General features: G+C 42.6%; 1 protein-coding gene across 1 annotated transcript; it reads left to right on the top strand.

The window, feature by feature from the left end:
* The first annotated feature begins 553 nt into the window (after positions 1–553).
* golph3a (golgi phosphoprotein 3a) lies at positions 554–8,551 on the top strand. Its single transcript, XM_079269969.1, has 4 exons — positions 554–961; positions 3,530–3,661; positions 4,391–4,505; positions 5,630–8,551. The coding sequence occupies exons 1-4, from the start codon at positions 752–754 to the stop codon at positions 6,052–6,054; spliced, it is 882 nt and encodes a 293-aa protein (XP_079126095.1). The 5' UTR covers positions 554–751; the 3' UTR covers positions 6,055–8,551.
* Positions 8,552–13,444: the final 4,893 nt, after the last annotated feature.

Raw genomic sequence — 13,444 nt, 5'->3', positions numbered from 1 at the left:
AGGTATTTTTATGGCACGTGGGGTTTTGTCATCTAGAAACACCGATTTTTTTTGCAGTGAAGATAAGATAAGACTTTATTAATTGTTAAGGAAACTCTTGAGCCAGTGTTTCATTAAAAATTACAACAGAATTTTAGCAAAAAACAACAATAGAATAACAATATAAACATATATGAACAATAGAATAACCATTTTTAAGTGTAAAAGAAATAATACTGACAGCATTGCTAAATAGAACACAATAGCAATAAGAGTAATAAGACAAATGAAGTGGAAAAAAACAGTGCCAAATGGAAACTAAAATATAAAAGTAATGTTGAGAGAGATAATGTCAATGAAATTTAAAAAGTATTATGAAGTTATATTGCACATATGGGATGGTTGACATGATGCAGAGTGAAAGTATAATGGTGTGTCTTTGCGAATGACATTAGCTGATAAACCTAACTAACGTTACTTGTATCCTGTTTGCGAGCAGTCGGGTTATCTCGGCCTCGACCTGCTGGATAAGTTCGGTACCACATTCACCACACGGCGCCATATTAGATAGACAGTATACTGCTGCTGACGAAGTCAAGGAAGGGGGAACAGTCCACCAGATGACAAGGGTACACAGGCCGCAGTAGGCAATTCGAAAATCACTCGAGCTAGCTGCTATATGGTGGACAGCGAGTAATTGAGTCCAACATCTCGGGCAGCGTAGTCCGAGGCGCGTTGCGTTCGTTGTCGTTGAGCTAAGTTGCCGGCAGACATGACTTCCTTGGTCCAGCGGAGTTCGGGCCTCGTGCAGAGGCGGACCGAAGCCTCGCGCAGCGCCGCCGACAAAGACCGTCCGCCGGGCGAGGAGGACGAAGAGCCCCGGAGGGGAGACGAGCAGGACGATGACGATACCGGAGACTCGAAAGAAACACGCCTCACCTTGATGGAAGAGGTGCTGTTGTTAGGACTGAAGGACCGAGAGGTAATATCGGATGCATTCTGGTCTCCCGCGTTCTAAAATGATAGGTAAATGTTGGCTTTAGACGACGAGGACGTTACCCAAGCTAACGTTAGCTGTGTTTTCACAACACACATAACGTTAGGTTTAGTTGACGTTAGCATTCTTGTTGGCTATCACGCTAGCACTAGCTAACAACAATAATGGGCCTCAGGGCTGCAGCCCTGGCTCGTGAATGTATTTTGGTACAACCACGGTTCCGTCGAGAAACGATATGAAACATTTAATACAGCGGCGGACCGTGAATAGGATATTGTCTTGTGCCAGCGACTCTTTCTGGAGACTGTTGTTCCCACTGGTACGCTAGTGACTTAACGTTAGCTTAACAGGATACACGATTAGCAGTGAGCACTGATCTTCAAATAGATTGGTTAATCCTATGTTTGTATATTTTTACAGGAATGTCGAAAGGTGGCACTATTAATCTGCTGCTATAGGGTCAGTCTGTAATGTGACCGTATCACTGATTTAAACGGTGAACTACACAGAGAGAGGGTTACAGTGTCAATGAGCACATCCTATTACAGAGGAGTGAATCATCACTAGTGCACTCAGTTATTTACTTTTATTGTAATTTGAATGGAAATGATCTGTGTCTAACCAAGGGGAGGCATGTGATAGTTAGTGTGTACACATGTGTGATAGTTATAGTGTGTACACATGTGTGTCTGGACGTTTCAACAGGTGGGTAATTGATTTCCTTTCCAAACCTATACAAAAACTACATCATGGAGAGAAAATATGCATTGAAAACAAATCTGTGACAGGTTAACTGCAAGTTGCCAGTTAGTCTTTTTTAGATCAATGTTAGTCTTCCAACCAATGCCGAGAGTGAGAACCTGACGCTGCACATCATAACAATGTACACCTCTGTATACTCAAACCAGCATTTCTGCATTCTACACCATCAGGACTCCACCCTTCTTCAACTCCAAACTGGTCTATACCAGTGAAAGCTTTAGTTAGAGCGCCGTGTATTTGAAGTTTAATTTACTGCTTGCACAGCAACGCTGCTTTGCATACAAGGCTGACTGCATCAGACCTTACTTTACAGATTTGTGAAACTGTTGCTAACTTTTTTTCTTTAACTCAAGCCAGACGTAGCCTCACTGGTACTGAGGCACTGCTTCCAGATTTGAGTACAAAGCACTATTAATTATGTCACACTAACTGTTGTCATTTATAACCTATTAGCAGTTTGTAAGCAATATCAGAGAGGAAGCATTCCAAGCCCTTTGCTAATGGCCATGACTTGCCTTCTAACCTGTAGTAGTCTGTCTCCATTTAATATTCGGTCTGTAGTCGGACGCCGTAAGGCAGTGGTTCTCAAACTGTCGCACCCCACTTTGGAGGAAGAAAAATGTTCATGCCCCACCACCCCAACAAAATTGTAACAAAATGGTCCATGTTGAATTTTTATTGAAACAACATTTTGTGACTCCTCCGTCTGTGCTTTTTCAAATAATAGAATAAAGAAAATTGCAATCACTTTTAAGTGAACCAGATTGCTCCATCAGACAAAAACAAATAAAATGTGCAATCACTTTGTTAGAACAATGCAAATGAAGTTATATCTGTGCAAAAAATAACTACCAATTTGGCAAAATTAGCTGATTGCAATTGGCTGCAATTAACCTGTTTTGCACTAAACATCTTTTCAAGATAACAATAAAGTGCAACTTGTGAAAAACAAAACAAGTTTCATACTATCCACAGCTAGTTTTCAGACATAAAACACAGACTGGTCTCCTCATCTCCTACCGAAACTTGCTCTGAAACCCAGAGCAAGAGAGGCGTCATCATATGTTCTTCTGCTTGCTGTTTGTCTCGGATGCATCGCTTGCGGTTGCTTTTCTGTTCCCGCCTGCCAAATGTGTCTTCATTTGGAACACTAAGCCACGTGAGTTGCCAAGGATCATGTCCGTCGCGCATGTGCAAGCGTAACCTGTTAACGGTGTAATGTAAACATTTACACGGAAGTACAGGTATTTATTAATTACTTTTAAAAAGAAAAAAGTTTTTTTTGTTTGTTTTGAAATACAAAAATTCTGCATTTCCCCCTGTGCCCCACCTGTAATACAACGCGCGTGCGCCCCACAGTTTGAGAACCACTGCCTTAAGGGAACACGCACACACACACAAAGGTGATGTTGTCAACATGTTATGCTAGCTGTTTTTATTTTGTTATTCAACCTTTGTTTTAGCAGGATATTTCCCTTTGAGATTCAAAATCTGTTTTACAAGGCAGTCCTGTAAGACGGCAGCATAAAAGGTTTCACATAATTGAAAAAAAAAAAAAGTTAAAGCAAAGAACAGAAGAAATGTCATAACATTCCAGTGAGTACAGATTCGGTGCCATACTTCTTACGCCATGAAGAGCTTCATCTGAGGCTCCAGCCATACATCTGTTATCTGGCGGTATCTCCCCGTCTGGGTCCAGTGAGCCCTGTTGTCAGTGCATTCTGTCCCGTTGTTATTTGCACGGTAATCTTCTGACAGACCAGGATCCTGACGCGTGTTTCCATGATGTAGGGCTACACCTCGTTCTGGAACGACTGCATTTCGTCGGGGTTGCGGGGTTGCATGCTGATCGAGCTGGCCCTGCGAGGACGTCTTCAGCTGGAGGCTTGTGGCATGAGGAGGAAAGGTCTGCTGGCTAGGAAGGTAGGACACACATCTCTGCTTACGCTTTCACTACATAAGGGGTTCTGCTGGTGCTTTTTATTGTCTTTGGCCTTGCCTTTTCACATCTTGATTTATTTCTCCTTATTTTTCCACATTTATTTTCTTATTTTCTACAGATGTATTCTTTAATATGGTGCTCCCATGACTTCATGTAATAGGTCTCATGGCATGTTTATTAAGCATTAAGCAGCAGCTTATTAAATAGCAATCCTTCTCCCCCTCTCACCAGATCAGCTAACACTACTGTTAACACCACACTCTCAGAGCCAAAGGAGTACACGCTTACATGTTAGTTTTGATTCAATCATTGGACTGGATATATTTCATATTGTTTTATGATATCCCAGTTAACCCACAGATAGAAGCATAAAGCAAAGTACCCACTATACAGCTTGCAAGCACCTGATGGTAAAAGGTGTGTTTCTCAAGCATAACTCGTCCCGCCTTCTTTGGTTGTCTCTTCTGCAATGGGAGGATTTTCTTTGTTTGATGTCGTTGTGAACTGAATATCTTTTGGGTTTTGGGCTGTTCGTTGGACAAAACAACACATTTAAAGATTTCATTCTGGGCTCAGAGGAAACCGTCTTCACATGTTTTGTAGACTGAACATTTAATCAGATAAATCAATCAAATTTCAGTGCGTTATTTCAGCCAAATGTCCTCTGGTAACTACACCTCGTAACCGTCTGTCGTCTCTCTGATTCGCAGGTGATTTGTAAGTCGGACGCTCCGACGGGCGACGTGCTCCTGGATGAAGCCCTGAAACACATCAAAGACACCCAGCCACCGGAGACGGTCCAGAGCTGGATCGAACTGCTCAGCGGTGAGTCCAGCTGCTTCGGTTGTCTGCGTATAAAGCGACGACGTTGACTGACTTTGTGGTGATTCCCAACTTGAGACAACAACCAAACCCGTTTGTGACAACAATCAAACCCGTTTGTGACAGCAATCAAACCCGTTTGTGACAGCAACCAAACCCGTTTGTGACAGCAACCAAACCCGTTTGTGACAGCAACCAAACCCGTTTGTGACAACAATCAAACCCGTTTGTGACAACAATCAAACCCGTTTGTGACAGCAACCAAACCCGTTTGTGACAACAATCAAACCCGTTTGTGACAACAATCAAACCCGTTTGTGACAACAATCAAACCCGTTTGTGACAGCAACCAAACCCGTTTGTGACAGCAACCAAACCCGTTTGTGACAACAATCAAACCCGTTTGTGACAGCAACCAAACCCGTTTGTGACAACAACCAAACCCGTTTGTGACAACAATCAAACCCGTTTGTGACAACAATCAAACCCGTTTGTGACAGCAACCAAACCCGTTTGTGACAGCAACCAAACCCGTTTGTGACAACAATCAAACCCGTTTGTGACAGCAACCAAACCCGTTTGTGACAACAATCAAACCCGTTTGTGACAACAACCAAACCCGTTTGTGACAACAACCAAACCCGTTTGACAAAATAATGCTTGACTGATGAAGGATTAACAACTTTAAATTTTAAAACGCTGCAAAGCTTCTGATCAGTTTCCCAAACAGAAGTGCGTGTCATCCATTCGCCAAAAAATGCACTTCTTCCAGCGATCTCCAAATGTCAAAAGTTTAAGATACAAAATCACTGCAGTTTTTATTTTTTATTTATGGTACTCCTCAAGGTCTTGGTGTCTTGTTTTGGAAGGCGTTTGACCATTTTTATCAATTCTCGAGCGGTTGATACTTATCAGGCATAATTGAGTTCTCTTCTACGTTGTTTTCAAAAATGTATCAGGCGCCAGACCGAAACACAATCGGCCTCATGCAAGAACCCCCTTGAGCTCCATCTCAAATGAATCCTCAGGTTCCCAGCTTTCAGATGACGTACACCACTTCTATGTGACATACACTGCCATCTCCCCCCTAAAGACCCCATCTTCTGCTTTATTCTCCTGGTCTCTAGGAGAAACCTGGAACCCCCTGAAGCTTCATTACCAGCTGCGGAACGTGCGCGAGCGACTGGCCAAAAACCTGGTGGAGAAAGGCGTCCTCACCACCGAGAAGCAGAACTTCCTGCTCTTCGACATGACCACGCACCCGCTGACCAACAACAACATCAAGCAGCGGCTCATCAAGCGGGTCCAGGAGTCCGTGCTGGACAAGTGGGTGAACGACGCGCAGCGGATGGACAAGCGGCTGCTCGCGCTCATCTTCCTGGCCCACTCCTCCGACGTGCTGGAGAACGCCTTCGCCCCGCTGCTGGACGACCAGTACGACCTGGCCATGAAGAGAGTGCGGCAGCTGCTGGAGCTGGAGCCCGAGGGTGAGAGCGTGAAGGCCAACGCCAACGAGCTGCTGTGGGCCGTCGTGGCCGCCTTCACCAAATGAGGCTGCGGCAAAGAGCAGTTGCGGCATTCTAAGTGGCATTGTACTTTGGGGTGGGAATCTCAGCACGGACCCCCGACATGGTGACGGGACTGAACTACAGTTAACCCCTGCCTGGACTTTTGGAACGGGCCGCCCTCTTTTCTCACCCCTCTCCCTCCGTCATTTTCTTTTTCCTCCCTGATGAATCATGCGGGCGATTCATATCCTCTTATTTTCTATCGGGTACATTCTGGACATGTTGCCAGTATATCTCGGGGTGGACACGGACAGAGTTTCCGGTTCACCTGACCTGCGTGTCTCTAGACTGCCTCCTGGGTTGGAGGTGAACCGTCTCGGTATGAGGCGCCCCCTGCGGTCCATCTCCTCCGGCCTGAAAGTTGCGTGGAAGATCACTCGTTTGTCGCTGGGATGATAAGACTGCACATGAAGGGACCATGGGGGAACATGGACTGGTGACGTGTGTGTGACCTATGCGTTAGTTAGACCTTAGCTCCATCGAATATTTGGGGGAAACAAAAAAAGGAAAGCCAAAATATGGAGAGCACTCGTTGAGGGCATTTGGGTAAAAAAATAGAATACAAATTCTGCAAAAGAATTGATGGGGTTGATAGAAAAACGATGGAAGGAAAAATAAAAACCACCAGATATTAATGAACCTCTCTGTCATAAATACGTGTGATCCATATCCTCCGGATTTCTTTATTCACAATGAAACATTGATATCGCTGGAGGACTTGGATCGTGTCTCATCTAGTGCACTGTCAGCAAGATAAAGCAGGCTACATTCAGGATTCCAGTGTTTGTCTGAATGGTAACAGCGTCATCTGCTTGACAAAACCAGTGTGTGAATTATGGGATTCAGCATCAGCTAACGCAGCTTTTAGGTTGTGTTTTTTAGGTTGTGTTCGCTGATACTGACCAGGGGTGATGAATAAAAATTGAAATATTTGAGTGGCAGAAACACACTTGGGAAAGCAGACCCAATTGATTCCAAGTGAATATAACTACAAACCAAGTAATCCACAGGTGTTAATGCAGAACGACTTGCATCTTCTCCGCAGCGTTTGCGTGACTGCTGCCTGGACAAAACACCAACTATCCAGTACAGGTGGAGGTCCAGGACGTGTTGAGTCACTACTAAACAGATCACACGTCTACTGCCAGCACAGCTCCCTCAAACATGAAAGTTAAGTACTTTACAAGAATGACCTACTAGCCGTACTTAAACAGACACAGACATGTTTTAGGAACATGGAAGCTGTTAAGGCCGACGCACCCAATCCTCGAGTCAAATGGTTGACCAGCGAGAACTCAGTTTATGATATATAAATCATACAGAGTTGTAGTTTTTCTCTTAAAGGGAGGTTCAGGTTCTTTGAAGGGGGGGTGGATGAGCTACCAGAGATGGAGTTTGGAGAACCAGCACGGGCAGCAAAGCGATGTGCTGCTGTGGACGCATTTTTAGACACCAGAAAAAAAATCCAGTGTATTTAGAATATTTTCACTGCTTTACCTTACAAATCCTTCACATTTGATTGGAGCGCTAAAAAGTGGGCGGGCCTGGACTGCATTGCGATACGGAGCTGCAGAGGATCTCGCGCTATTATTGGTTGAGATTGGTCGATGCTGGCTCACCTAAGAGTACGTATTCTTCACAGGAAGAAAGTGATAATTAGATATCTATTTTTTGTAAATTATTTTGCATATATTGTTCAATAGGTCCACAATATGACAGGATGTGATCTAAAAGGGGATTTTATCTCAAAATAGTTTCTGTTCAGTTCCCCATCGTAAATATAGTGAACATTTAAACTGAGGGAATGTTTTTATTTTCTTTGCTGCCCCCGTCCACAGCGGAACATCGCCCCGCCTCCACCTTAACACGCCTAACTGTCCTTTTAATGGAGCTAGCAGTCTGTGCGACATCTTGGATGCAGAGCTGAAATAAGGCCGCGATAGGTAAGATGCGCAGACAGACGGTACTAAACTTCAAAACGATCTGATGGACTATCCAACCAAACTAATCCGAAGAATCAAAAAGATGGGCTCACATTCCAGATGTTGTTGTGTATACTTTGTGTGTTTATCAGGCACAAATTCTAAGGACATTTTGACGGCTTTCCAAAAATCTTCTCATGGTTCAGCTGGTTGGACTAAACATTCATCAAAGCCTTTTCACCACGAACCATACCTTGCTCTTAATTTCATATTGCCTCTTATTTTATGACTTATTTTCACATCTGTTGTAACTGTTCTGTTTGCTACTCCGCCTGATGGATCTTGTGAAGGACGTTGCTTTGTGACGTATGTAGCAAAACGGCTGGGAGTGATCAGGAAGAGAAGAGGTGACCGAGAGGTTTATGCATCAGAAGAGATCACCTCAAAATCTGGAGAGAATATATAGATGTTATCTTAAATAAAGGGACCTCTAGTCTGTGTACTTTCTTTGACCCTAGAAAATAAAAAACCAAGAGCTTGGAAGTGCCTAATTATACAACAGATTTTAAGTTTTATTTGAAGCTCGTGAATGACGTTTTTGAGGACTGAATTTTTACAAGGTCATAGACCATAATCTGTGTGTGTGTGTGTGTGTCACTGGCAACCTATTTAACAGATGGTCACATTAAATTCACTCTTAAATGCAAATCGACCCTGAAAGGAGCCACACTCTGTGGTGTGATGCGCTTACTGCCACTCAGAACTTAATTTTTTACATTTGGCTTCTTTTGTTTTTATACCTCATTGAAGTCCAGTGACTAAATTTGAATTCATGAAAGTAAACCTGTACAAATTCACCATCTAACTATAAATCAAGGAATCTCTCCGTCTGCGTGTCCTTCGCACAGCTTGAGAGCCACTCAGCCGATTTACTTCACACTTGGCAGCCGTACTGCTGGGGACCCGAGGGAGCGTAGTGTCGAGTTCGGTGCACTTTGGACACGAGACGCGTTCGACATTAATGAACTTTGAATAAGCAAACAGCCCTGTGTGCTTGGCAGTCGAGGAGGTGGGGCTTCAGGGCTCCAGTCTGTAGGTGGAGATCCACAATACTTGTAGACGTATGCGATGGGATACACACGGCAAGTCGACTGACCATTCGCCGTTTCTAAAATTGCATTATCGCGACTCAAACCTCAACTTCATGCAAACGAAGTCTGTCCATCGCAAGACAGTAGGCTCGCAAAACTCCAATCAATTTCTCGCCCCAAATGTCAGAAACATATTTTAGTTCACCGTTTAGCTGTAAAGTGAGAAGGTCTGTGACGCGGACCGCCATGTTGAAATAAGTCACACCTTAGCGATTGGTGGATCTCCACTATATACATAGCATGCTAACGCTACATGGATGCAGGATATTATTACAATCAATCTCACACTACTGGAGACTACAAACGGTATGTCCTGCATATTGCCTTTTAAATGAACGATGAAGCTTAAACCCGTAGCGGCTTTCACTTTCACATTTCCAAACGGCCGTTATTTGGATAAACTGACCACATTGGGGATTTTTTTGGGAGTTACTTTCTTGCATGAAAACGTATTCAAACATATTAAAGTGGCAGATGTGCAGCTTTTATAACAGCACACAAAACTTTCTTTTGAGGTAAACATTAAAAGTGAAACCATTACTATGGCAGTACTGCACAGTGAAAGTCCTACATTAAAAGTGTATCGAGAACAGGGTTGGTTGCCACACTTTCTACTCTAGCGTGAATTGCTCATCAAAACATCTTTCAATTGTCATTCCTACATTGAATTGAAGCTTAAGGTGTTGGCTTGAAATGTGTTTCCCTCTCATTTTCCAACTTATTGTAACAAAGAGGTAATTAACTATCAAGACACGCTGACACATTGTGACAACCAACCCCATCACGGGGATGGTTGTCACACACTATGGTGTTGGTTGTCACAATGTTATCTTAAAAAGAAGGCAGAACTAAAATGATCTGGCCGAGAGTGGCTGTAGAACTGGGGTCGATATACTGTTCGGTGATGAGTGGATTGAAGGCAGCTGTGTGGACTGGGCAGGTGAGTTGAATGAGTGCAATCAGGAGGAAGCAGGGAGGAGACCAGGGCGGAGCCACACACAGAGACTGAGGCGGCAAAGCCTAATCGGGACAAGTTTAATTGCATTGTTGACAAATAGGTATGCTTCCACAATACAGAACCAATCATTTCACATGCATGAATGGAACTCTCCGTGAGGGTTAAACTGATGATGAGCTAACTCTGAGGACTGCCCCTTTAACCTCTCTCAAACACACATAGCTCCCCTCACTCCCCACCTCCCATTTCTGCTGTGTGGCAGCACTGCACAGCAACCAGGCTTGCAGCCCATTAAACACAGTTTTGTTCTACTCAGCGTGTCATCATCACTCTGATGCATCTGCTGATGGCGCCGCACAGAGGAACATTAAAACACAAGCTCCGCCGGTCACCAGGGGACCACAGGGCCTCGGCCTCATCACAAGCCTCACTAACCTCCCTTACCCTAACCCAAAAACACCGTCAGTGCACGGTATACTGTAACTAGAAAATGCATTTCCTGCTGAAAATGCGTTGGAATGCTGAAAGCTGAAATGAATCTCAAAAACATTGCTGAAAATAGATATCCAATTTAAAAAAAATTGCAAAAAGCTGAATAATTCAAAAAGTTGAAAGATTACAAATATGAAGTTATATCACCCCTCTCCTGAAAGAGCTGAACATTTTGATATTCGAACGGTTTCTGTAGCTTAAAAGAATTCCAGCAGTAGTGATATTTGTTGTAGTAGTAGTAGAAGTATTATTCGCAGTATAAGTATGAGTCGCATTTGAATAAGTACTAGTTGTAGCAGTAGTGATATTTGTAGTAGCAGTAGTAGTAGAAGTTGTCGTCGAAGTATTTGTAATTAGAAGAAGTAGTAGAAGTAGTAGTATCAGCAGTCGTACTAATAGCTGTAGTAGTATTAGTACTGGTTATTAGTACTGGTAGTAGCAGGAATAGCAGTATTAGCAGTTGTGGTATCAGTAATAATAGTAGTGGTGGTGGTAGTAATAGCAGTAGTGGTAGTAATAATATTTATGGTAGCAGTAATAGCAGTAGCAGTAGTAGTAATAGTAGCAACAGCAAAAGTTGTAGTAGTAGTGGTAATACTAGAAATATTAGCAGTAGTAGTAGTTGTCGCAGTATTAGTAAGAGCATTCATTATTTCAACAAAAAAGCCTAATTTTGAGCGAAATGTTTAAATACAGTTAATCCATGAGGCTTTTATTTTGAAAGGGTGGGACTGGGTGGGGGAGGGAGGGGGAGAGGAGACATAATCATCATGTTTGACACATAAACAGAGGTTATTAAATGACAGGCTTCATCACAAGCAGTTCAGTTAGAATTCACTCTCTGGGGCTTTTATTTTGAAATGGGGTGTGGGGGAGAAGGGGAGAGGAGACAGAATCATAATGTTAGATAAACACAAACCGGTTATTAAATGACAGGCTCATCACAAGCATTTCAGTTAGGATTCATTCTGTGGGGCTTTTATTTTAAAATGGCATGTGTGTGGGGGGGGGGTGGAGGAGGGGGGAAAGACCTCTAAAGATCCCTAAGACCTGAATGACTGTATGAGAGAGACAGAGAGAGAGAGGGGGAGGAGTGTATGTGCGCGTGAGTCTGTGTGTTTATCAACATCACTAATTGGCTCAATCGGAAACACCTGTGTGCCTGAAGCCATTTCATGGAGATAAAACAGTGAAACACCTCTCAAACAAATCATCAAAACTCCCATAACCGTAGCTCCTATTGCTCCGATATTAATAATTGAGGGGAAGAATGAGTTGAAGAACAGATTCTGTAAAAATTGTGTCTGTAGTGTAAGAAATGTGGCTTAAATGGCGATCTAGAAATGGGGTACCGTGTTCTGTGGAAGATGTTTTTGAAGCAAAATTTAACATTGGTCTCTATGGAGCAGAAAGTTGGTTTTCCTCTCAATTAACGGCTTCCGTATCAAATGTGGAAATCTGTGGGATTCCACAGTAATTTCTACGACAAGGACAATATTAGCTACTTCTACATCCAGAAATTATGCATGAAGAGTGAAGATTGTGGACACAGTGGCAAAATACAAATGTTTTTTTCACAAGAATCTCAAGCTGCTCTTCACTCTAGCGGTGACATCACGCACTCTAAGCTGCGCAATACACACCCATTATAAAGTCAGAAAAGGGCTGAAAAATCATAAAAGTTAAATTGCTGCAGTTCAAAAAGTTTAAAAGATATCAAAAAGCTGAATCATGTTGGCAATAGTTGAGGGTTTTCTCAACATTTGAAAGTTGAAATGGTGTCTGTCGCTGAAAGTATGAGGAAGTTGAAGGATTTGAAAGTTGAAGAAGTTTTTGAAGGATTTGAAAATCTTCTCCATAGAAACCCATTCAAAAAAAAGTTGCTAAAAGCTTAATAATTCAAAAAGTTTAAAGGTTAGAAATAGAAAAAGTCATAGCAGACATGAGCTGAAGGAGCTGAACATTTTGATAGTTGAACGGTTTCTGTAGCTTAAAAAATGAAGAAGAAACGTTGCGACGAAACGGGGGACGGAAGAAATAGTGGAATAAAGAAACAGGATAACAATAGTTGGAATGCTTAACAGCATTCCAACAATTACACATGCCACGGGCCGGAGAACACCGCGTGACTGCATATTGAATGCTCTGCACCATAAAAAGCAAAACTCAGGACAAAATCTCATCTGAATGCCTTTAGCTTGCATAATTTCTTTTTTGCTGTGCAAATGAAAACATTTAGGCTACATAACTTAATACATCTTAACACAAAAAGCAAGGAACAGGAAACATCTTTAGGCCAGCCTATATAACAACATAAAGAACAAAAGAAATAGGCCTAACAATAATAGCTTACTCAACTATGCTACACCTATTCACTATCTGAATCACAGTGATGGCAAATGTAGGGCCTGTGCACTCCCAACTATGCAGAGCTTGTGTGCCCACTGGTTGCACATGCAACACTTCTCCCATACCTCCCCTGAACGGCTTTGGGAGAATGTTACATGGTACATAATTTACTTAAAGAGCATTATGCTGTATTGAAGAAGACTTGAGATTATGACCATAAACTCATGTTTACTAAATCAAGAGAGAAGTAGAGTAATTTTCTCATAGACTTCTATACAACCAGCAGCGTTGCCCCAGGTGGACATTAGAGAGAATGCAGGTTTAAGGCACTACCGCGCAGATAGACAGCTCAGTTAGCATCATGACGAACAAAGAACTTTCAACGTACAAATAAGAATTGGCTTATTTTTCAAATATTCATTTTTTTTATATTTAGTGAGTCTAAACAAGACAATTTCATGAATAAAACAAAAATAAATACACAACACAACAGGAAAAATGA

Source organism: Melanostigma gelatinosum (genome assembly GCF_949748355.1).
Source record: "Melanostigma gelatinosum genome assembly, chromosome: 6".
In the NCBI taxonomy this organism is placed as follows: domain Eukaryota; kingdom Metazoa; phylum Chordata; class Actinopteri; order Perciformes; family Zoarcidae; genus Melanostigma; species Melanostigma gelatinosum.
This window is presented reverse-complemented; position numbering and strand designations above follow the sequence as displayed.

Excerpts from the sequence above, each read along its gene's own strand:
- golph3a (XM_079269969.1), top strand. The coding sequence starts at position 752 with ATGACTTCCTTGGTCCAGCGGAGTTCGGGCCTCGTGCAGAGGCGGACC. Across the intron at positions 962-3,529 it reads TAGGACTGAAGGACCGAGAG|GGCTACACCTCGTTCTGGAA; the intron begins GTAATATCGGAT and ends TCCATGATGTAG. Across the intron at positions 4,506-5,629 it reads CTGGATCGAACTGCTCAGCG|GAGAAACCTGGAACCCCCTG; the intron begins GTGAGTCCAGCT and ends CCTGGTCTCTAG.